The sequence below is a fragment of the Anomaloglossus baeobatrachus genome, chromosome 5 (assembly GCF_048569485.1).
Source record: "Anomaloglossus baeobatrachus isolate aAnoBae1 chromosome 5, aAnoBae1.hap1, whole genome shotgun sequence".
Classification (NCBI taxonomy): Eukaryota; Metazoa; Chordata; class Amphibia; order Anura; family Aromobatidae; genus Anomaloglossus; species Anomaloglossus baeobatrachus.
In genome coordinates this window covers 227725163-227748427 of record NC_134357.1, presented here as the reverse complement: position 1 = coordinate 227748427, position 23265 = coordinate 227725163, and the positions used below count along the sequence as shown (strand labels likewise).

At 42.3% G+C, this 23265-nt stretch overlaps 1 protein-coding gene across 1 annotated transcript in view; it reads right to left on the bottom strand.

The window, feature by feature from the left end:
* Positions 1-543: 543 nt before the first annotated feature.
* Positions 544-23265, bottom strand: part of SLC43A1 (solute carrier family 43 member 1) — a 255398-nt gene continuing 232676 nt past the window's right edge. The window contains exons 13-15 of the mRNA XM_075349143.1: positions 14929-15002; positions 8551-8674; positions 544-2863 (exon numbers count right to left, since the gene is read on the bottom strand). Of these exons, the coding sequence (XP_075205258.1) occupies positions 2687-2863; positions 8551-8674; positions 14929-15002 (375 nt within the window). The 3' untranslated portion in view covers positions 544-2686. The remainder of the gene's footprint in view (positions 2864-8550; positions 8675-14928; positions 15003-23265) is intronic.

Below are 23265 nucleotides of genomic sequence, written 5' to 3'. Positions count from 1 at the left end.
CGCAGGTAAGGAGATGTTCGTCGCTCCTGCGGTGTCACACATAGCGATGTGTGATGCCACAGGAATGACAAACAACCTCGCTACTGACCAGACAACGATTTTTGGTAAATGAACGACGTGTCACAGACCAACGATTTTTGCCTCTTTTGCGATCGTTTAAGGTCGCTCATAGGTGTTACATGCTGCGATGTCGCTAACGACGCCGGATGTGTGTCACAAACACTGTCACCCCGACGATATATCGTTAGCGATGTCGCAGCGTGTAAATGGCCCTTTAGGCTAGAGTCACACTAGTGTATGCATCATATGAGTGCAATGTGAGAAAATCATGCATTGCACTCAGCCCCATGTAAGACAATGCTGCAACTCAGATCTACGAGTTTTTACTTTAAGGCTACTTTACATGCTGCGACATCGCTAGCAATCTCATTAGCGATGTGAAATTCTAGATCGCAAGTGCGATCTTTCGAGATCGCACATAGGTCATTTTACACATGTGCGATCTCGAAAGATCGCACTTGCGATCTAGAATTTCACATCACTAGCGATGTCGCAGCCTGTAAAGTACCCTTAAGGAAAAAAAATCACACCATGCTGCGATTGTCTGTGAGTTTCTCATCACTCACACCCATACAAGTCTATGTGTGCAAGTGAAACATTGGACTGCACTCGGATGACATCCAAGTGCAGTCCAATATACGCACAGGCTGACAATGGAGGTGATGGAGACACCACTCTCTCCCTCTCCTCCGCAGCTGTTATCCGATTGCAAGAACAGATCATAGTATAATGACACTCGGCTCATGCTTGCAGCAAAGCCTGAGCCCGAGGGTCATTATAATATCACTTCCGATGCCATACGCTAATTTGGCTCCAGCCTAACTGTGTTTTTTCAGACTCTTATCTGGGGACATGCACTTTCACCCCTCACTCCCAGTTGCTGCCAATCACAACCTGAGACTGATAGCTCAGCAGCTGCTCTAGCGGTCTGTGACTGCTGATGTCTGGGTGGAGGTGGGGGGGTGAAAGTGCATGCCCCTATGAAAGACTCTAAAGAAACACCCAGTTGGCCTGCAAAGCAGAGATTTCACATAGTCGGCATAGTGTGAAGAAACAATTGTGAATGTCTCTGCAATGGAGTGAAAAAAAGCTAAAGAATCAGGTTAGTTCAGGGATTTTTACAAGGTATTTAATCATTTTTTTTCTTCAGAAAGTAACAGGTTCTCTTTACGGGAAAAATTGTTCTTGTTATGAGAATCTTAGTTTTACCCCTATACAAGTCACTAGTGCGACCACGCTTAGAATACTGTGTACAATTTTGGTTTCCAGTGTAAAAAGATATAGCTGAACTAGAGCAGGTGCAGAGAAGAGCAACCATGGTTATTAAGGAAATGGGGGAATGTAGTACCAAGACACATTATTAAACCTAGGGTTATTCAATTTTGAAAAACGAAGGCTTAGGGGCAATCTTATTACAATGTAGAAATATATGAGGGGATAGTACAGAGACCTTTCTAATTATCTTTTACAACTGGGTCTGCAATGATGACAAGCGGGTATCCTCTACAAATAGAGGAAAAAAGTTTAATCATCAGAGATGCAGATTCTTTACTGTAAAGGCAGATTTACACACAACGATATCGCTAACGAGATATCGTCGGGGTCACGGTGTTGGTGACGCACATCCGGCCTTGTTAGCGATGTTGTTGTGTGTGACACCTTTTCGTGATCAGTAACGATCGCAAAAAGGTGTCAAATCGTTCATCGTGTACACATCGTTCATTTTTAAAAAATCGTTCCTCGTTTGGAACTCAGGTTGTTTGTCGTTCCTGCGGCAGCACACATCGCTATGTGTGACACCGCAGGAACAAGGAACAACATCGTACCTGCAGCCGCCGGCAATGAGGAATGAAGGAGGTGGGCGGGATGTCCCAGCCGCTCATCTCTGCCCCTCTGCTTCTATTGGGCGGCCACTTAGTGACGCCGCTGTGACGCCGAATGAACTTCCCCCTTAAAGGAGAGATTGTTCGGCGGCCATAGCAATGTCGGTGAACAGGTAATTGCGTGTGATGCTGCCGTAGAGATTTTGTTTGCTATGATAGTGATCACCCCGTGACGCGCCACCGACGTGGGTGGGTGCTATCGCTCGCGTGTAAAGCCCGCTTAAGAGCAGTGAGACAATGGCTCTCTCTGCCTCATGATGTTGTAATGGCTGACTCACTACAAAATTACAAGGAGACCTGGATGTTTTCTTTAAAAATATATCATTACAGGTTATACAGTATATATTAGTGTTTTACAATGGGTTGCTAATCCAGAGAACCTTGTCTGATTGCCACACTTTTAGGGAAAAATAGTTTCCCGACTCTTCATACGGCAATAACTTTTTGGATCACAGGATTTTTGCCTTTTCCTGGATCAACACATAGGATTGCAGGTTAAACACGATTGTGTTTTCTTTCCACCTTAGAACTATGAAATAATGAATGCCATTGGCACAAAGTCTTTACAAATTGACTCAAAAAACTCTTTTACAAAACATGTCAATAACAATATACTCAAATCTTATCTCCTGGATTATGGCAATATATCAGGATCATCCTGTACTATTACTATTTTACAATAAATACATCATGACTGTTGTGGTCATTTTGCATCTTTATATCACTTTGACCTATTGATTTCATTAAGCTGTAGTTTCTCCGTCCGGCATTCCATTGGGATGCTTCAAGTCTTGCAGTGGGGCAACAGCTGGATCCTTTCCCTTTAATGCCTGGGCTTTAACAAGACGGCAGCGATATAATAAAAGATATCCAGGAAGAATAAATCCAGCAAAAGAAAATATTAAGAGACCCACATTTACCTACAAGAGAAGAAATATATGTCACATTAAATTTCACCAGAAACTTTAGTTTATAGATTTGGACATTATTTTTATCTAACCTTAGGTGACCTTCATTTATGCAAAAGAAGTTGCAATTATTGTTGGGTGAACTATATAATTATGAATAAGCTTCCTCCTGTAAATCCTGACTTTATCTCATATTCACAACAATTTAATGGGTTAATTATTAAGAGAAGAGCATCACCCCTGACATAACATCTGCAGATACGTGGCAGGACACATGCAAACTAGAGAGGTAAACAACACCTCTGCATTGTGAATTCTGAATTCTGGCCGATATCTGTAGACAGTGCAGCATCAACGACACTCATCTCCTGAAGCAGAAGTGAGCAACAGAATAACCTTGTCATAATTCAGGATCAAGGTCCTTGGCCTCAGTCATAGCACTGTTGGATGACCTAGCATTTAAAATGCAATATAAACGTGGACATCTACATAGAAAAAAGATGTGAATGTTGTCATGCTGCAGCCCAGAGAGTCAACATTGTTACCACTTCATCGAACAGCAAGTGTACATGGATATATCTAAAAAGGCTGCACATGATGCACTCATTCCTGGGCCTATGACTTAAGAGGTACACTGGATCTTTATATCTTCTTCCAGTACAATCACTGTCTGCAGTACTGATGTGTTTTTAATTCACTGCTGCTAGTGATTGGCTGCAGTGGTCACATGCCTGTCCCCGTCAGATGACGAACGCGAAAAGGAACCAAGGCAGCATTATGAGAGGAGTGACCAAGATCAGTAGGTGACCATAATTTTTTGACACGATTTAATTTATCAAGTGAAAAATATTGTTAAAAGTATATTCCCTTATGAATTAAATGGTGACTTTGTGATTCTTTCAAGCTGATGTGTTGTACCATTTGACAGCTAATGCAGTGTCATTAACTTAAAGGAATCCTGTCACTAGCTATGGAGCGCATGAATAAATGCTACCACTTTTAATTGTTCCTGTGCTGCATGTCTATCAGCTCCTTACTCCCGCTACATACCCCAAAAATATGTTAAATACTTGAACAAAATGCACATCTCCATTTTTATGCTCTCTTCACATAGAATTGCCACTCCATGATAGCATTAGAAAATCAGACAGAACCGGAGTGTTTATAAGCAAAATACAAAAGTTTTTATTGAAGTTAATTTACATCACATTTAAAAGATGAAACATACAGTTAAAAGTTAGTGCTGAAAAGAAGGGGGAAAGAACACCCATGAAAAGTGAGACTACAGGGCAAGCTCATATATCTATCAAAGGTATAGGGTTTTTTTTGGCCATACCTGCTCAAGTAGTGAGCTAAACATAAAGGAAAATATCCAGAGCCTTATGCCAAACACTTACCCATTATGATTGAGCTTTGCACCTGCGTCTCACAGTTCAGAAGGACCCAACCGACGTACGTTTCGCATAGTACATTTACAGCTTCCTCAGGGCGGGTTCACGATCTCAAATCCCAAACCGGAACTTATATATACATAAAAACATGTTCCCATTGGTTGTCCCACATGTCCGTCAAGAAGGATCGCAATATCGGCGCATGCGCCTCACGGACGAGACGTCCACTTCCGCCCAGCCCGGCAATACATAGAGGGGAGGTACCCGGAAATCCAGGTTACCATGGACGCCTGTACGTCACTACCCTCATCATAGATGCGCCGGGCAGGGCGGAGGGACGAATCGTACCCATGACGCGCACGCGCACCACGATCCCTCAGAGCATGAAAGGAAGTACTGCAGACCGATACGTATATACCGTTAACTCTGCATATACCAGTAAAGAATTAACAGGAACATGTCTCGTAACCATAGCATGGAGAGATGAAGGCATCAGATTCATATAGAGTATACACATATGTTAAACACAAAGGTAAAAGAGAGATTTGTTATAGGAAAGAATACACCGATTTCTGATTCTCTTCAATTGATGGTAGTCAGGTGTTACTTTCATATTTTCTTCCATATTTTATATCACTCTTATTCTTCCCTTTGTTCTCATATTATTGTCTCCTCCTTTCATACTCAATACCATTCCATGTCTTAAGCCACACTATAGATCCTATAGGTCAGAATTGAGAAAGAATGGTTTTAGAAAACAAATAGCACAAGAATTAAAAAGGACAAACATTTAAAAATACAATTAAAAAAATATCCTCTTAACACGGGAAAAGGTCTTATAACATAAATCATAGGAATTCAGAAAAGGAGGATTTTATTAACCTCCTATTTTCATAAAAATGGTGCAAAATTGACTGCTTCATTCAGTCCAATGGGGGCAATGGTATCTAACAGAATGATCCATCGCATTTCTTTCTGCGCCAACAATTTTTTAACATTCCCCCCTCTTATTCCTAAATGGATCACATCTATCCCTCTTGCCATAAATGTCTTCGGATCACATGAGTGAAATTGCCTAAAGTGGCGAGGGATAGTTTTCAGTGTTGTAATATCGGTTGCTGTCTTTGCCGCCACAATGTCCCTCACATGCTCTCTAATCCTTATTCTCAGTTCTCTCGATGTTAAACCAATGTAGATCTTATCACAGCCACAAGTGGCGTAGTATATTACATTGGTGGTATCACATGAGATATGTTCCCTAATGGAATAAGTTTTTGTACCATCACTGGTCACAAACTCTGAGCAGCGAGAGACATTGGGGCAGGAAAGACAGCGACCACACGGGAAACAGCCATGAACCGGACCAGGTAATCCAAAAATATATTCTTTTTGTGGGGCAACATAATGGCTTTTCACCAAAATATCTCTCAAGTTTCTGCAACGCCTGGCAGTCATCATAGGCACATCTGGCAAGAATGATTTAATAGAGGGATCCGATTGGAGGACATGCCAATATTTTTTAAAAATTTGTTTCATGTCACTCCACTTCTCATTAAATGTTGAAATGAATCTGATGTTTTGAGATTCATTCTGCACTGCCCTTTTAGTTCGTCCACCTCCCTCACGCAATAACTCATCACGGGGAGCTATGTTCGCTCGTAGAGAGCATGTGAGGGACATTGTGGCGGCAAAGACAGCAACCGATATTACAACACTGAAAACTATCCCTCGCCACTTTAGGCAATTTCACTCATGTGATCCGAAGACATTTATGGCAAGAGGGATAGATGTGATCCATTTAGGAATAAGAGGGGGGAATGTTAAAAAATTGTTGGCGCAGAAAGAAATGCGATGGATCATTCTGTTAGATACCATTGCCCCCATTGGACTGAATGAAGCAGTCAATTTTGCACCATTTTTATGAAAATAGGAGGTTAATAAAATCCTCCTTTTCTGAATTCCTATGATTTATGTTATAAGACCTTTTCCCGTGTTAAGAGGATATTTTTTTAATTGTATTTTTAAATGTTTGTCCTTTTTAATTCTTGTGCTATTTGTTTTCTAAAACCATTCTTTCTCAATTCTGACCTATAGGATCTATAGTGTGGCTTAAGACATGGAATGGTATTGAGTATGAAAGGAGGAGACAATAATATGAGAACAAAGGGAAGAATAAGAGTGATATAAAATATGGAAGAAAATATGAAAGTAACACCTGACTACCATCAATTGAAGAGAATCAGAAATCGGTGTATTCTTTCCTATAACAAATCTCTCTTTTACCTTTGTGTTTAACATATGTGTATACTCTATATGAATCTGATGCCTTCATCTCTCCATGCTATGGTTACGAGACATGTTCCTGTTAATTCTTTACTGGTATATGCAGAGTTAACGGTATATACGTATCGGTCTGCAGTACTTCCTTTCATGCTCTGAGGGATCGTGGTGCGCGTGCGCGTCATGGGTACGATTCGTCCCTCCGCCCTGCCCGGCGCATCTATGATGAGGGTAGTGACGTACAGGCGTCCATGGTAACCTGGATTTCCGGGTACCTCCCCTCTATGTATTGCCGGGCTGGGCGGAAGTGGACGTCTCGTCCGTGAGGCGCATGCGCCGATATTGCGATCCTTCTTGACGGACATGTGGGACAACCAATGGGAACATGTTTTTATGTATATATAAGTTCCGGTTTGGGATTTGAGATCGTGAACCCGCCCTGAGGAAGCTGTAAATGTACTATGCGAAACGTACGTCGGTTGGGTCCTTCTGAACTGTGAGACGCAGGTGCAAAGCTCAATCATAATGGGTAAGTGTTTGGCATAAGGCTCTGGATATTTTCCTTTATGTTTAGCTCACTACTTGAGCAGGTATGGCCAAAAAAAACCCTATACCTTTGATAGATATATGAGCTTGCCCTGTAGTCTCACTTTTCATGGGTGTTCTTTCCCCCTTCTTTTCAGCACTAACTTTTAACTGTATGTTTCATCTTTTAAATGTGATGTAAATTAACTTCAATAAAAACTTTTGTATTTTGCTTATAAACACTCCGGTTCTGTCTGATTTTCTAATACCCCAAAAATAGCATTTGATATGCTTCCACGCTGTATGTAAATTAGGGTGGTCCGGTCCAATGGCTGTCCTCTCTGTGGTGTCTGTCCTTCCTCTCTGCTACTAATCCTGTTCTTATCCTTTGATTGACGTGGATGATGTGTCCTGCATCATCCACATAGTGAACCAAGATCTCGGGCCTGCGCAGTCCAAAGCAGGCACACTCTGCTCTGCCCTGATGCAAGCTGAGTGCCGAGCAACGTCATTGCGATATTATTCTGATTTTGGCACTTGTGTAGTGATGTTCTATCCTCAGGTCGCAGTCTCCAAGGCTACTGTGCAAGAGCGAGATCATGGTTCATTATCATGATGATGCACAACACATCATCCATGTCAATCAAAGCAGGGGGACGCGATTAGTAGCAGATAGGAGGGATGCCCATCAAACCTGACTACCCTAATTTCCATACAGCGCGGGGGCATATCAGATGGTATTTTGAGGGGTCAGAGCGAGTCAGGAGCTGATAGACATATCTGTGGAATTGAGCAAAGGAGCAGTTAAAGGTGGTGGGATTTATCTATGGGCTCAAAAATTGGTGACAAGTTCCCTTTAACCAATTTTCATACCTGGGGCTTGCTTAATTACTCAAAAGTTAAACATGATTAAAATAAACACATTTTAAAACATTGATCTGGCTCAAGAAATACACTTATAAAATTTACACAGAGACCAAGGACAAAAAGCTATAAGAGTTAACAGATGGATCAATAAATCTATAATGCATCATAATCCACTAATCCTTCTGGCCAAATATAAAATATATAAAAAAAATCAGTCATTCACATGACCCTAGATATTATATATAATTTGTATAAGTGGAAACACAACAAACAACAAGAATCTATAGAAACCGAGCTAGTAAAAATATATAATTTTTGTAACAGGGATGGAAACAGTTCGTCAAGAAACAAAGCTAAAGGATTCCCACAATACATCACCACCCCAATCCATGCTTTGCATATAGGGGGAAGCGCTCCTAAGAGGGAAGCTCCCTGAGGAAACAAACACGTCTGCATGTTCAGAGGGTGCAAGACACTAACACTCTCCTATAAAGGCCAGCCTGAGACACAAAGTGAGTTTCTCTATATACTGCAATAGTTTATAGTGACAAAATCTAAGATACAAACATAATGAGCATATAACCTGCAGTAAGTAAATAAATAACATTATTGCAGTAAGATAATGTTAAGTCTTACCCAAAAACCATTCCCATGCAGGGGTCCTAGCATAGCCCTATACAGTGGTTCTTGTAGTAAAGCAAATACTGCACTGAGGAGTGACTGCAGCCCTGTAAGTGTACCAAAATGGCCTGATGGGAACCTAAAGCAAAAGAAAAAGAATAGAAAAACTTAGTGCTACAGGAAAACGTTTCCTATATAGTCATGCACATATGCTCCTAAATAATGCTGATAAAACAATGCATAATGAAGATGTGGCAATATCACATTTTTATAAAGTCCACACTTTGAATATATAATATATTACATTTGCATAGTGAACACTGTCAAGAAAATGCTGGTTTCAGGTCTCCTACCATGGTAATCACACAAACCCATGTTGTAACATCAGCTTACAATTTTTATCACAAAGTGAACAGAGATCCTGCACAGATGGCAGATGGGTGAGTATTTAGGGAAACTTTATTGGGTGACTTGGAGACTATTTCACCACAATTGACACTATCTCCAGGCTTTATAACACTACACCAACGAGAAGAATACATGTGGGTCTTCTTTCCCTGGTAACCCAGCACTAAGGAATATACTACACACTGGTCCTGAGAACAAATCCCATATCCAGTAGGAGAGACGAGGCAAGTGTTTAGTAATAAGTATGAAATGATCCCCACTCTCTGTGTTTCCAGGTAGTGGGTCCAGGATCCTGACAATACGCAAATACACAAAACATGCCTCCAAATTTTCCTCCCTTTTATATATCAGCCTCTGTTGAGGTGTGCAGGACCCACCTCCTTTAACTGAACAAAGTATGAAATACAATCACTGAACTCCTGCCCATATCCACCTCTGCTCAGTTTGTACTATCTCCGGACAGTCTATGAAGTTTGTGTATCAGTAAAGCCCCCACAGAGAGGGATACTGATACTGTACATAACCTCCTCATTAGGTAGAGACAGGGTGGTTGATGTCCATAACAAAGTAAAAAATTGGATATTTCTGACACTGCAAGATTTATGTCATAATGATCTTGTGTTCAGTTTCTCTGTAAAGGCACCACAAGGAAAGTTGAGTGCAAGGCCTCAGTTGTACATCAATTTTTCTCATATGCCAAAAATGGACCAATTTTTTATCAATGACTTGGATCGGACTTTCATCGGAGTTTGGTAGTGTGTCAGTTTTTACCATAAGAGCTTCATCAGGCTTTTTTGTTTGTTTTGCACAAAATGACAAAACCCTGCTTTGTGATGGACCACTCGGTCTACAAAAAAACTCAGACAGGTGAATGATGCTCTTTTTCTCTCCATTGGAAAAAAAGATTCAGGATACTTCCCCCAATGTTTACTCAAGATCCCCTAACATGGTGTACAACTCAAAATCCCGTAACGAGGTATATCACAAGGAGTTTTCTAAACCAGACAATTTGTTTCAGGGAGTTGTCCCTTCCAAGGATTATTGCTCCAAAGGCTCAGGCAGACAATAAATATACTCTTTACTATTCTGAGGTCCAAGCCTACTCTTGTCTTTCTTGACCAGCTGCAGTGGTGACATCACATTGGTGGTTCGGCAGACACTTAGCTCAGTGATTGAAAACAGAGGTAACATCCCAACGGCACTGCCAATCAACAAAGACTGGAGCAGCGGCAGAGGTAGTGTTTGATGGCGGGAGGCTGATTTAAAGTTTGGTTTGTTTTTTTGCCTTCCTGAGCCTTTGGAGTAATATTTTCTAATGGAGAAATCCTCTACAGGGGAATAAAAGCAGTTACATTTTTAAACTGAAGAATTCTAAAATAGGGTGCAATGCAGAAGAAAACAGATGTAAATATGGCAAAGATTGAGTATATGTATAACACAACTGTGGCAATGCTTTTAAAACAACAAAAAAATGATGCAAAAGAAACAACAGTGATGTGATAATGAATGGTAAAGCAACATTGTGCACCATGTGAATTCCTCTACAGTATAAGCCTGCACTGCAGGAGTCATCAGTACCTCCCCGATGGTGGGACTTTAGACTGCCGTCTTAGTATACATCATCCTACAGAAATAGTGATTTTAACACATGGAGCTTCTAAATATAAAATAAACTGTTCCTAAAAAATAATTATCAAACTGTGAACTGTGTCGTTCTAGTATACCAGATACATTGAATCTTTTACATTTAAATGTTAATTACAATGTAAGCGATCTATATTGGTGGCTGAGCAATTGATTACTATATACACTGCTTGCAGACTTATTAGGCAAATGAATATTTTGATCACCTGATAATTACATGTTGTCCTACTCCAAGCTGTATAGGCTTGAGAGTGAACTACCAATTAAGTAAACCAGGTGATCTGCATCTCTGTAATGAGAAGGGTTGTGGTGTAATGACATCAACACCCTATAAAAAGTGTGCTTAATTATTAGGCAACTTCCTTTCCTTTGGCAAAATGGGTCAGAAGAAAGATTTGACGGGCTCTGAAAAGTCCAAAATTGTGAGATGTCTTGCAGAGGGATGCAGCAGTCTTGAAATTGCCAAACGTTTGAAGTGTGATCACCGAACAATCAAGTGTTTCATGGCAAATAGCCAACAGGGTCGCAAGAAGCGTGTTGGGCAAAAGAGGAGCAAAATAACTGTCCATGAATTGAGGAATATCAAGCGTGAAGCTGCAAAGATACCATTTGCCACCAGCTTGGCCATATTTCAGAGCTACAACATTACTGGAGTATCTAAAAGCACAAGGTGTGCCATGCTCAGGGACATGGCCAAGGTAAAGAAGGCTTAAAAACGACCACCTTTGAACAAGAAACATAAGATCAAACGTCAAGGCTGGGCCAAGAAATATCTTAAGAATGATTTTTCAAAGGTTTTATAGACTGATGAAATGAGAGTGACTCTTGATGGGCCAGATGGATGGGCCAGAGGCTGATCAGTAAAGAGCAGAGAGCTCCACTCCGACTCAGACGCCAGCATGGTGGAGGTGGGGTTCTGGTATGGGCTGGTATCATCAAAGATGAACTTGTGGGACCTTTTTGGGTTGAGGATGGAGTGAAGCTCAACTCCCAGACCTACTGCCAATTTCTGGAAGACAACTTCTTCAAGCTGTGGTACAGGAAGAAGTCGGTATCGTTAAAATAAACATGATTTTCATGCAGGACAATGCTCCATCACATGCATCCAACTACTCCACAGCGTGGCTGGCCAGTAAAGGTCTAAAAGATGAAAAAATAATGACATGGCCCCCTTGTTCACCTGATCTGAACCCCATAGAGAACCTGTGGTCCCTCATAAAATGTAAGATCTACAGGGAGGGAAAACAGTACACCTCGGAACAGTGTTTGGGAGGCTGTGGTGGCTGCTGCACGCAATGTTGATCGTAAACAGATCAAGCAACTAACATAATCTATGGATGGTCGGCTGTTGTATTCTTTAATAGTCAAACGTAATGAAAAGCTCACTGTCCCCCCTGCTCATAAGCTATTTGTGTTTTTTCAGTTCTTAAAAAAAGACTTTTCATTCATTGTGCTGAACTCAAAACTTCCCCCTAAACAAGCAATTAAGATTCATTGTCTTTTCACACACAAGGTTCAATGTACAAACTCTTAGCCCCTCTCCCCCTCCCAACAATGCAGGGAGAGCAGGTAATGTTGCCATCTACTATTCATTTTTAAACTTTCACTATAGCAGATGTATGTCCATATCACCATCGGTTCACTCTTCAATATACAGCTCAAAATAAAAAAATTAAGTGAAAATACACAGTCAGTTGTGTATATGCAAGATAAAGCACAGGTGGACTGGCTGGTGCAAACATAGAGCTGTGTGTTAATATTATAGTAAGGATATTAATAAATCTTTTTTCAGTTATTTTCTTGTTATTTTTATGGTGTAATTTTGTTATGTAAGCATATTATTATTGACTACCCACAGTTTACATTTATTATCGGATGTGCTCTTCTGGGTGCAGACTTCAGGGGCCACATCCTAAAATAAATATGCACTCTGGGGCCCAGATTGCCTTTTCTGATGGTAAGTGCTAGAGAAAGTGGGTCACAGTGTCCCCAGGAAGCCCAAAGCCCCCTCTACAAACATCTTTGTTGGTTGTCGATCAGACCTCTGACTCATACGAAACCTGCACAGGTCTTTCATCCCCTTTTAGCGCCGAAGCCATGGAAGCTAGAAAGTCAGGGCACCACTCAAAAATTAGGGCTTCTTAATTGATGTACAAAGACATAAATCCATGTGACACATTCATTTCTGCTCTGAATGTATGCAATATTAGAATCTTTTCACTGATTATGGGGTATCCCAGGGCACTGCAAAGAAAGACATGTCACCAGGACATTCAGGTGCAAAAGATGTGGCACCCCAATACCAGATAAAAGAGGATAAATCCAAAAAGCTAATGCGCAGCTTTTAAATTTGGGTACCCCAATGGGTGACCCAGTTTCACATAGACACCCCAAATGGTGAACACAAAGTAAATGCAATATTAGAATATTTTTAGAATCTTTTCACTAATTTTGGGGTACCCCATGATGTGCCAAAGACAGACATGTCACCAGAACATTCAGGTGCAAAAGATATGGCACCCCAATACCAGATAAAAGAGGATAAATCCAAAAAGCTAATGCGTAGCTTTTAAATTTGGGTACCCCAATGGGTGACCCAGTTTCACATAGACACCCCAAATGGTGAACACAAAGTAAATGCAATATTAGAATATTTTTAGAATCTTTTCACTAATTTTGGGGTACCCCATGATGTGCCAAAGACAGACATGTCACCAGGACATTCAGGTGCAAAAGATATGGCACCCCAATACCAGATAAAAGAGGATAAATCCAAAAAGCTAATGCGTAGCTTTTAAATTTGGGTACCCCAATGGGTGTGCCAGAGACAGATATGTCACCAGGACATTCAGGTGGAACAAATGGGGTACCCCAATACCAGATAAAAGAGAATAAATCCAAAAAGGTAATGCGTAGCTTTTAAATTTGGGTACCCCAATGGGTGACCCAGTTTCACATAGACACCCCAAATGGTGAACACAAACTAAATGCAATATTAGAATCTTTTCACTGATTTTGGGGTACCCATGACCCCAATACCAGATAAAAGAGAATAATAAATTCATTTGGAACACAAATTTCAAGTGTGTGAGGAAAAGAAGATTTAGAAACCAGAGGGTGACGAGAGGTTAAACATGAAACTCAGTCACCCCCACTTCTGAGGGCGTCCCGGGGCACCCAAAACACCGATATATCACCTGGATACTCAGGGCTGTAAAAACAGACAAGGAAAAATACTTGTAGCTAGTATGTAACGTCTGTGTTACAAAAGAAGTAACGACTATGTTACAAAAGGAAAAACTGGGCGCGCCTGTGTTACAAAAGAAGAAGCATAAAACACACACGTTTCAAGGACAACCTCAACTCCCAGACCTACTGCCAATTTCTGGAAGACAACTTCTTCAAGCTGTGGTACAGGAAGAAGTCGGTATCGTTAAAATAAACATGATTTTCATGCAGGACAATGCTCCATCACATGCATCCAACTACTCCACAGCGTGGCTGGCCAGTAAAGGTCTAAAAGATGAAAAAATAATGACATGGCCCCCTTGTTCACCTGATCTGAACCCCATAGAGAACCTGTGGTCCCTCATAAAATGTAAGATCTACAGGGAGGGAAAACAGTACACCTCGGAACAGTGTTTGGGAGGCTGTGGTGGCTGCTGCACGCAATGTTGATCGTAAACAGATCAAGCAACTGACATAATCTATGGATGGTCGGCTGTTGAGTGTCATCATAAAGGAAGGTGGCTATATTGGTCACTAATTTTTTGGGGTTTTGTTTTTGCATGTCAGAAATGTTTATTTCTAAACTTTGTGCAGTTATATTGGTTTACCTTGTGAAAATAAACAACTGAGATGAGAATATATTTGGTTTTTATTAAGTTGCCTAATAAGTCTGCACAGTAATAGTTACCTGGACAAACAGATATCCTCCTAAGATAACCAAATCTAAAAAAACCACTCCAACTTCCAAAAATATTAAGATTTGATATTTCTGAGTCTTTTGGGTTGATTGAGAACATAGTTGCTGATCAATAATAAAAAAAAATCCTCTAAAATACAACTTGCCTAATAATTCTGCACACAGTGTTTTCTCAGTCACTATCACTATTCTTCCTACAGAATTAACTATTCTCTTTCCCATTAATCATTTTGAAACCTACATCATTTTTTGTGATAGCAAAGGCAGCCACTAGATAGCAATGTAAAATATTTTACATTCTCTTTTATTTATATAGAAAAGAAATGAAAAAGATATATAAAAATAAATAAATAAAAGTTAAGATCTGTTACATTTTTACATCTACACATAAGGATTACATGCCAAAGCCTACTTACACTGCAGCATATAGTCCCCCACAAGCCGAGTGGATGAAGCCTCTGACCATTGTATGGAGAATAAATGTAAAGATCTGTTAAATACAATACATCACATTAGACAGTATTGCATTACTACCAAAATAGTAAACACTCATATTTCCAATAGTTGTACAGACTACCTATTTACAGCACGAAAAAGCCACAGGTGACTTACTTTTGACATTGAACAGTAATTTGACACATACAATTTTATATCCACCATATTGATACATTGCAGTATAAAATATAAACTTCTAATTATAGTCAAAGGTTAAAGGGATTGTTTCATCAAGACTTCCTAGAATATACAATAGCATTTTGGTATTTGCCTCTTGAGTTTTCAGTCTTTTTCCCACATGTTTAGAGCCTAATTTTCAGCCTCTGTGTTTTGTGTTTATTTCTTTTGACCTACAGAGTTAGTAATGGGGGGGTCTCATAGACCCCTCCCCATTACTATCCTCAGACTTGATGGCAGCTGTGATATTTTGACATATCACAGCTGTCATTAACCCCTTATATTAAACCGATTGCCACCGCACCAGGCAAATCGAGGTGAGTCAGGTAAAGCGACTGAATTGGTGCATTTAATGGATACGACAATTCTGGGGCATCTGTGGGCTGTTATTTTTAGGCTGGAGAGGGTCCAATACACATGGGCCTCCGCAGCCTCCAGCTGTCCACTTTATCATGACTGGGTATCAAAATTGGGGGGGGAGGATCGCCCAATGTTTTTAAAAATCTTATTTAAATAGATAAAAAAACGCATAGCGTCCCTCATATTTTGATACACAGCCAAGATAACACAAACAGCTGGGGTCAGCAGCCTGTAGCTGTATGCTTTATCTGTGCTGAGTATGAAAATACGAAGAACCCTGTGTCATTTTTTCCAATTATTTATTTATTTTTACACTCCACTTCAGGGACCCATAGGGTGAATGCAATCACAGACACTGTCACAGAGTGTGGGCGAGGAAGCAGGACTGCAACCAATCACAGACACTGTTACAGAGGGTGGGCAGGGGAAAAAGTGCATATTCATGAGCTTTAATGATCGGACCAGAAAGCAATGTGACAGCCACGGGGAAACTCAGTAAGTATAATTCTCCTGCTTTAATCCCCATAATACTGTGACAACATTACTCCCAGAAACCAACTGTGAATCAGAAATACATTCAGGCATCTTCCCCATGTTGTTCCCATTCAGTTTCAGCACTTTTCCATCCATTGCAGCATTTTTAGAGCCCTTCAAGACCAACTTTTTAGATCCTTTGGAAAATTATTTGCATTTCCCATTGACTTGCATTAGGTTCGTTATTCAGTACAACTAATAGAAATTCTTTGGCAAGAAGAATCCCGATCTGAATATTTCACTATTCTCCCATCTCTAAAACCTATATGTCATGGATGTGTCACAGGTAACAGACCATCCTGTGGTGTTCAGCTATAGAAGGTCGCAGCGTTTGGCTGCGCATTCTGCTCCATGATCGTCTATTATTCCTGCTTGGTGCATATGGTATCTTATGTATCTCCTCTGCCTGGGGTTTATCTCTTTCCCTTTAAAACCCTGCAGAGTTCCTCACCCTTTCAGCTGTTTTCATCAGCACTTCTCTTTGCGTCCTTAAATTCTCTCATGCCCTTCTAGTCTGTTCTGGTGATGGCTCTAACTCCCTACAGATCCTGAATGAAAGCAGTCAGCTTGCATTCATATGGAGTAACTTTGTTGCGTGTTGCAGTCCCTCTCATTCAATCTTCTTGAAGATAAGTTAATTGTTATTTTCACTTGTTTGTTATCCCTGTGTGTCCTTTAGCTCTTACTGGGATTGACCAAGAGCTCATCCCATCCGTTCCCTACCTAGAGCCCAGATCAAGGTCAAACTAGGTCCAGGTATCCTGCGCATAGGTGCGGAACCTATCTAAGATGTTGAGGGAAGTGAGGCAAGCCAAGGACCAGCAGTACACTTTGTCAGGGGTCACCATCTCCCCATTCCCTAGACACAGGGTCTCCATTCCCTTCCCTTTTGATGCTTGCTGGGTACTTCCCCATACCTAGCGTGCCACTATAGTATATAGTTACATATAGTTACTAAGGTTGAAATAAGACCTAGGTCCATCTAGTGCAAACTTCCTCCATCAATTATAAATTTTATCACAAAATCATTTATAACTGACAATGTTGTGTGTACTGAGGAAATCGTCGAGCCCTTTCTTAATAGTTACATAAACATTAATATACATATAAATTATCAGAATTGTTTTCACATTGCTCTATGGTTAAAGAGAATCGGTCACCTGCAAAAACGCTATTAACTTGCAGATATAAGCTTAATCTGCAGGTTAATAAAGTTTGAATATTGCATGGCTGCCACTCTCCAGATACAGAACGCTGACTGAACCTGCACCGGCACCATCCTCGTGACTGAAACTGTAACGCTGCTGGGAAGAATAAAGTTAATTTCCTCTCAGCCGGAGGATATAATGTGCAGATGCCGGACAGGATAAAAACTCTATTAACCTTCAGATTAACCCAATATCTGCAGGTTAGTAGCATTTTTACATATGACAGGTTCCCTTTAAAATCATTATCAGCCTGTTGCATGCAGGAGTTCTCAGACTCTGCTCGTCTAGTAAAGTATACATTAAAGGGGCTGTGCCATAAAGGACATTTATAAAATAGTAGCTGCATTACCCGGGTGTTGCCCGGGATAATAACTGTCTTTCTGTCTCTCTGCCAGTCTCTGTCTGTGTGTCGCTGCCTGTCTCTGTTACGGGGGAACCGGCAGATTAGGACCAGGGGTATATATCCCAATCGCCAGTCGGGGCCCGCCATGCTCCAGATGGTAATGGAGCTGCTGGCACCCTGTGGGTTAGGCGGAGACTATAGAGCTGGATGGCTCTGAGATAACTCAAGGAACCGGTCACGTGTGTAGGGACACGTCAGACCGGACGACAACCCAGTTAGCGTTTCGGTGGAGCGGACGCTACTCCGACCACGTGTGTAACAACACGTCAGGCCGGATGGTAACCAGTTAGCGTTGACCGAGAAGACCGCTGAGACAGCACCCTGTCGGCCACATGTGTAAGACACGTCAGGCCGAGCGGTCCTCTGATTAGCGTTTCTGGCCACCACTCGACTGGCCACGTGTGTAAAGGACACGTCAGACCAGGTAGTCACACCAGTAGCATTTCACTGGGAAGCCGAGGATGATAATAGGGTTCACACACCCAATCCAGGAACACCCTGTTAACTTCACAGGGGTTCTGGGGTGCGCTGTCCGTGCGCGTAGAGGGCACAACCGGACAGGTGGCGCAGCAGGTACACTGTCCGTGTGCGTAGAGGGCACTCTCGGACAGGTGACGCAACAGGTATTCTGTCCATGTGCGTAGTAGGCACAACTGAACAGGTGATGCAGCAGCCGCAGCCCAGTTAACGCCACTGGACTGCTCTAGCACAACAGGAATGGTAGCAAGGAAGCACGGCGCCTGACCCTCATGTGCTGAGCCACGAATCTTGGCGTGACAGGCACCGTTCGCCTAGCCCTACCTACCGCTTCCAACAAGGCTTATGCCACCAAAAACTCTAAATGAAGACTGCGCACCTCCATGTTGTCTCCAGCCCCTTTTATAACCTGGGTCCGTCCCAAACCCAGGGTGGAACCACCAAGGTCCAATAGCAGAGTGCCATGTCATCAGTGACGTCACACGCGACCTATCCGGAACCGCCACGTCATTGATGACCTCATGGCAGCCACACCCCAAACACTTCACCAGTCATCGTCTGACGACCAATGGTGAGGTGCCAGATCATAGGGGCGGGCCTCTGCGAGTCAGTCCGGAGTTGCCACATCATCAGGACATCTGACACCCTCTGCCCTATCAGGGCCTGCCACCTCACGGACATGCTCAGTGAGGTCCTTACCGGACCTAGCCTCTGATGCACTAAGTGCCTGAGCATGCTCAGTAGCCTGAGCAACAGGCTTAGAAAGCAGACTATCAGTTTGAGCATGCTCAGTAGGCACATCCCAGAACTTAGACACAGCACGAAGTCCAAGTACCTGTGCAAAGAGGCTGTTAGGGTTAATTGTGGGAGCATGCTCAGTAGGCTGAACTGAGGACTTAGTCTCAGACATAAAACAAACAGGCTGAGCATGCTCACTAGGCAAAACACCGGGCTTAGACTCTGGCTGGGGTAAATCTGCGCACGCATGCGCACTAGCCGCCTCTCCACACTTAGACGTGGTGGAGGGAACAGCTAACTGGACGACCCGAGGCACGGCCAAGAACGGCAGCCGGCGCCTGGGCGCAACAGGAACCGCAGCAGACTGCTTGCGGCTATGGCGGCGCCGGTTCGTAACAGTCACTCTGTCTCTTTAATTGTCTGTCTGTGTCTATGTCTCTGTCTGTCTGTTTTTATCTCTCCGTCTTTGTATCAGTCTTTCTGTCTCTATCTCTGTGTCTCTGTGTCTCTGTCTGTCTATCTCTCTATCTCTGTGTCTGTCAGTCTCTCTCTTTCCCCATCTGTCTCCTTCCCCGTATGTCTCTTGCCTCGTCTGTCTCTTGCCCCGTCTGTCTCTTTCCAGGTCTGTCTCATTCCCCGTCTGTCTCATTCCCCGTCTGTCTCATTCCCCGTCTGTCTCTTTTCAGGATGGTCTCTTTCCCTGTCTGTCTCTTTCCAGGTCTGTCTCTTTCCAGGTCTGTCTCTTTCAAGGTCTGTCTCTTTCCCCGTCTGTCTATCTCTGTCTGTCTCTTTTCCCATCTGTCTCTTTTCCCGTCTGTCTATTTCCCCGTCTGTCTCTTTCCATGTCTGTCTTTTTCAAGGTCTGTCTCTTTCCCTGTCTGCCAGTCTCTGTCTCTTTCTTTGTCTGTCTCTATCTCTCTATTTCTTTCCCAATCTGTCTCTTTCCAGGTCTGTCTCCCTGTCTCTTTTTCTGTCTCTTTCCCTGTTTGTGTTTGTCCATCTCTTTGTCTGTGTCTTTTCCTGTCTGTCGCTTTCTCTTTCTGCCTGTCTCTGTCTGCCTCTTTCCTTGTCTGTCTCTATTTCTTTGTCTCTTTCCCTGTCTGTCTCTATCAAGGTCTGTCTCTCTCCCCATCTGTCTTTGTTTGTCTCTCTGTCTGTCTCTTTCCCTGTCTGCCTGTCTCTGTCTGTCTCTTCCCCATCTGTCTCTTTCTAGGTCTGTCTCTTTCTCCGTCTGTCTCTATCCCTGTCCGTCTCTTTCCCCGTCTGTCTGTCTGTCTCTGTCTCTCTTTCCTCGTCTGTCTCTGTCTGTCTCTCTGTTTGTCTCTATCTCTCTGTCTCTTTCCCTGTCTGTCTCTGTCTGTCTCTCTCTCTGTCTGTCTCTCTCTCTATCCGTCTTCCCACCAACATCATATTACCTCACACATAAGCTTCTTATACTAACAATGTCCTTTGTTCCTATAGCAACCAATCGCAGCTGCTATTAATAACCTGTAGTTCCAGGCTCCATTCACTTTAATGGAAGCAGGTTTTTTTGGAGAGTAACAGTAAAGCGCGGGGTTAAATTTTCCTGGCAAAACATAGTCTACGACGTTTCCTGGGTCACATGAGGCGTCTGTGCAAAAGTTTGTGATTGGAAATGCGACAGTGCAGATTATTTTAGCGGACATACATACATACACACACACATACATACACTCAGCTTTATATATTAGACTAGCTGTAGTACCCGGGCGTTGCCCGGGATAGTAACTGTTTCTCTGTCTCTCTCCCAGTCTCTGTCTGTGTGTTGCTGTCTGTCTCTTTCCTTGTCTGTCTGTGTCTATGTCTCTGTCTGTTTATTTCTATCTCTGTCTGTCTTTGTATCAGTCTATCTGTCTCTATCTCTGTGTCTGTCTCTCTCTATATCTGTGTCTGTCTCTATGTCTGTGTCTGTCTGTCTCTCTCTTGCCCCGTCTGTCTCTTTCCCTGTCTGTCTCTTTCCCCATCTGTCTCTTTCCCCATCTGTCTCTTCCCAGATCTGTCTCTTTCCAGGTCTGTCTCTTTCCCCGCCTGTCACTTTCCCTGTCAGTCACTTTCCCTGTCTGTCTTTGTCTGTCTCTCTATCTGTCTCTTATCCCATCTGTCTCTTTCCAGGTCTGTCTCTTTCCCCGTCTGTCTCTTTCCAGGTCTGTCTCTTTTCAGGTCTGTCTCTTTCCAGGTCTGTCTCTTTCCAGGTCTGTCTCTTTCCTCGTCTGTCCCTTTCCAGGTCTGTCTCTTTTCCAGATCTGTCTCTGTCTGTATCTTTCCAGGTCTGTCTCTTTCCAGGTCTGTCTCTTTCAAGGTCTGTCTCTTTCTCGTCTGTCTCTTTGCCCGTCTGTCTCTTTCCCCGTCTGTCTCTTTGCCAGTCTGTCTCTTTGCCAGTCTGTCTCTTTCCAGGTCTGTCTCTTTCAAGGTCTGTCTCTTTCAAGGTCTGTCTCTTTCAAGGTCTGTCTCTTTCCCCATCTGTCTCTTTCCCCGTCTATCTCTTTCCTTGTCTGTTTTTGTCTGTCTCTCTCTCTGTCTCTCTCCAGGTCTGTTTCTTTCTAGATCTGTCTCTTTCCCCATCTGTCTCTTTCAATGTCTGTCTCTTTCCCCGTCTGTCTCTTTTCAGGTCTGTCTCTTTCAAAGTCTGTCTCTTTCAAAGTCTGCCTGTCTCTGTCTGTCTCTTTCTTTGTCTGTCTCTATATCTCTGTTTCTTTTCCCATCTGTCTCTTTCCAGGTCTGTCTCTTTCAAGGTCTGTCTCTTTCCCTGTCTGCCTGTCTCTGTCTGTCTCTATTTCTCTGTTTCTTTCCCCAACTGTCTCTTTTAGGTCTGTCTCTTTCCCCATCTGTCTCTTTCCCTGTCTGTCTCTGTCTGTATCTTTCCAGGTCTGTCTTTTTCCAGGTCTGTCTCTTTCAAGGTCTGTGTCTTTCAAGGTCTGTCTCTTTCCCCATCTGTCTCTTTCCCCGTCTATCTCTTTCCTTGTCTGTTTTTGTCTGTCTCTCTGTCTGTCTCTTTTCAGGTCTGTTTCTTTCTAGATCTGTCTCTTTCCCCGTCTGTCTCTTTCCCCGTCTGTCTCTTTCCCCGTCTGTCTCTTTTCAGGTCTGTCTCTTTCAAAGTCTGTCTCTTTCAAAGTCTGCCTGTCTCTGTCTGTCTCTTTCTTTGTCTGTCTCTATGTCTCTGTTTCTTTCCCCATCTGTCTCTTTCCAGGTCTGTCTCTTTCAAGGTCTGTCTCTGTCTCTATTTCTCTGTTTCTTTCCCCAACTGTCTCTTTCAGGTCTGTCTCTTTCCAGGTCTGTCTCTTTACAGGTCTGTCTTTTTCCAGGTCTGTCTTTTTCCAGGTCTGTCTCTTTCCAGGTCTGTGTCTTTCCCCGTCTGTCTTTCCCCGTCTGTCTTTCCCCGTTTATCTCTGTCTGTTTCTTTCCTTGTGTGCCTCTTACTCGGTTTCTGTCTGTCTCTCTCTGTCTCTTTCTCTCTCTATCCGTCTCCCCACCGATATCTTATTACCTCACACATAGGCTTCTTATACTAACAATGTCTTTTGTTTGTATAGCAACTAATCACAGCTGCAATTAAAAACAGTAGTTCCAGGTCCATTTATTTTAATGGAGGCATGTTTTTTGGAGAGTAACTGTAAAATGTGGGGTTAAATATTCTTATCAAAACATAGTCTACGACATTCCCTGAGTCACATGGCATGTCTGTGCAAAATTTCGTGATTGTAAATGCGACGGTGTGGATTCCTTTAGCGGACATACACACATACATACATACATACACTCAGCTTTATATATTAGATTGTTTATTTTTACAATTGATAAATGTCTGAACAATTGGAGTCAAACCACTGGGATTCTGGTTGCTGGTTTAAGTGCAATATTTAGGTGTGCGTTCACACTATGGCCATTAAAAGATAGAACCTAGGATGAAAATACAAGTGCTTCTCAATAAATTAGAATATCATCAATAAGTTAATTTATTTCAGTAATTCAGTACAAAAAGTGAAATGCATATAGTATATAGAGTCATTACAAACAGAGTGATCTCTTTAAAGTGTCTATTGCTGTTAATGTTGATGATTATAGCTTACAGCTAATGAAAACCCAAAAGCCATTATCTCAGAAAATTAGAATATTATATAAGACCAACTGAAAATAATGATGTTGCACTCAGAAATGTTGGCCAACTGAAAAATCTATACAGTAAATGCACTCAATACTTGGTCGGGGCTCCTTTTGCATGAATTACTGCATCAATTTAGAGTGGCATAGAGGCGATCAGCCTGTGGCACTGCTGAGGTGTTATGGAAGCCCAGGATGCTTTGACAGCAGCCTTTAGCTCATCTGCATTGTTGAGTCTGGTG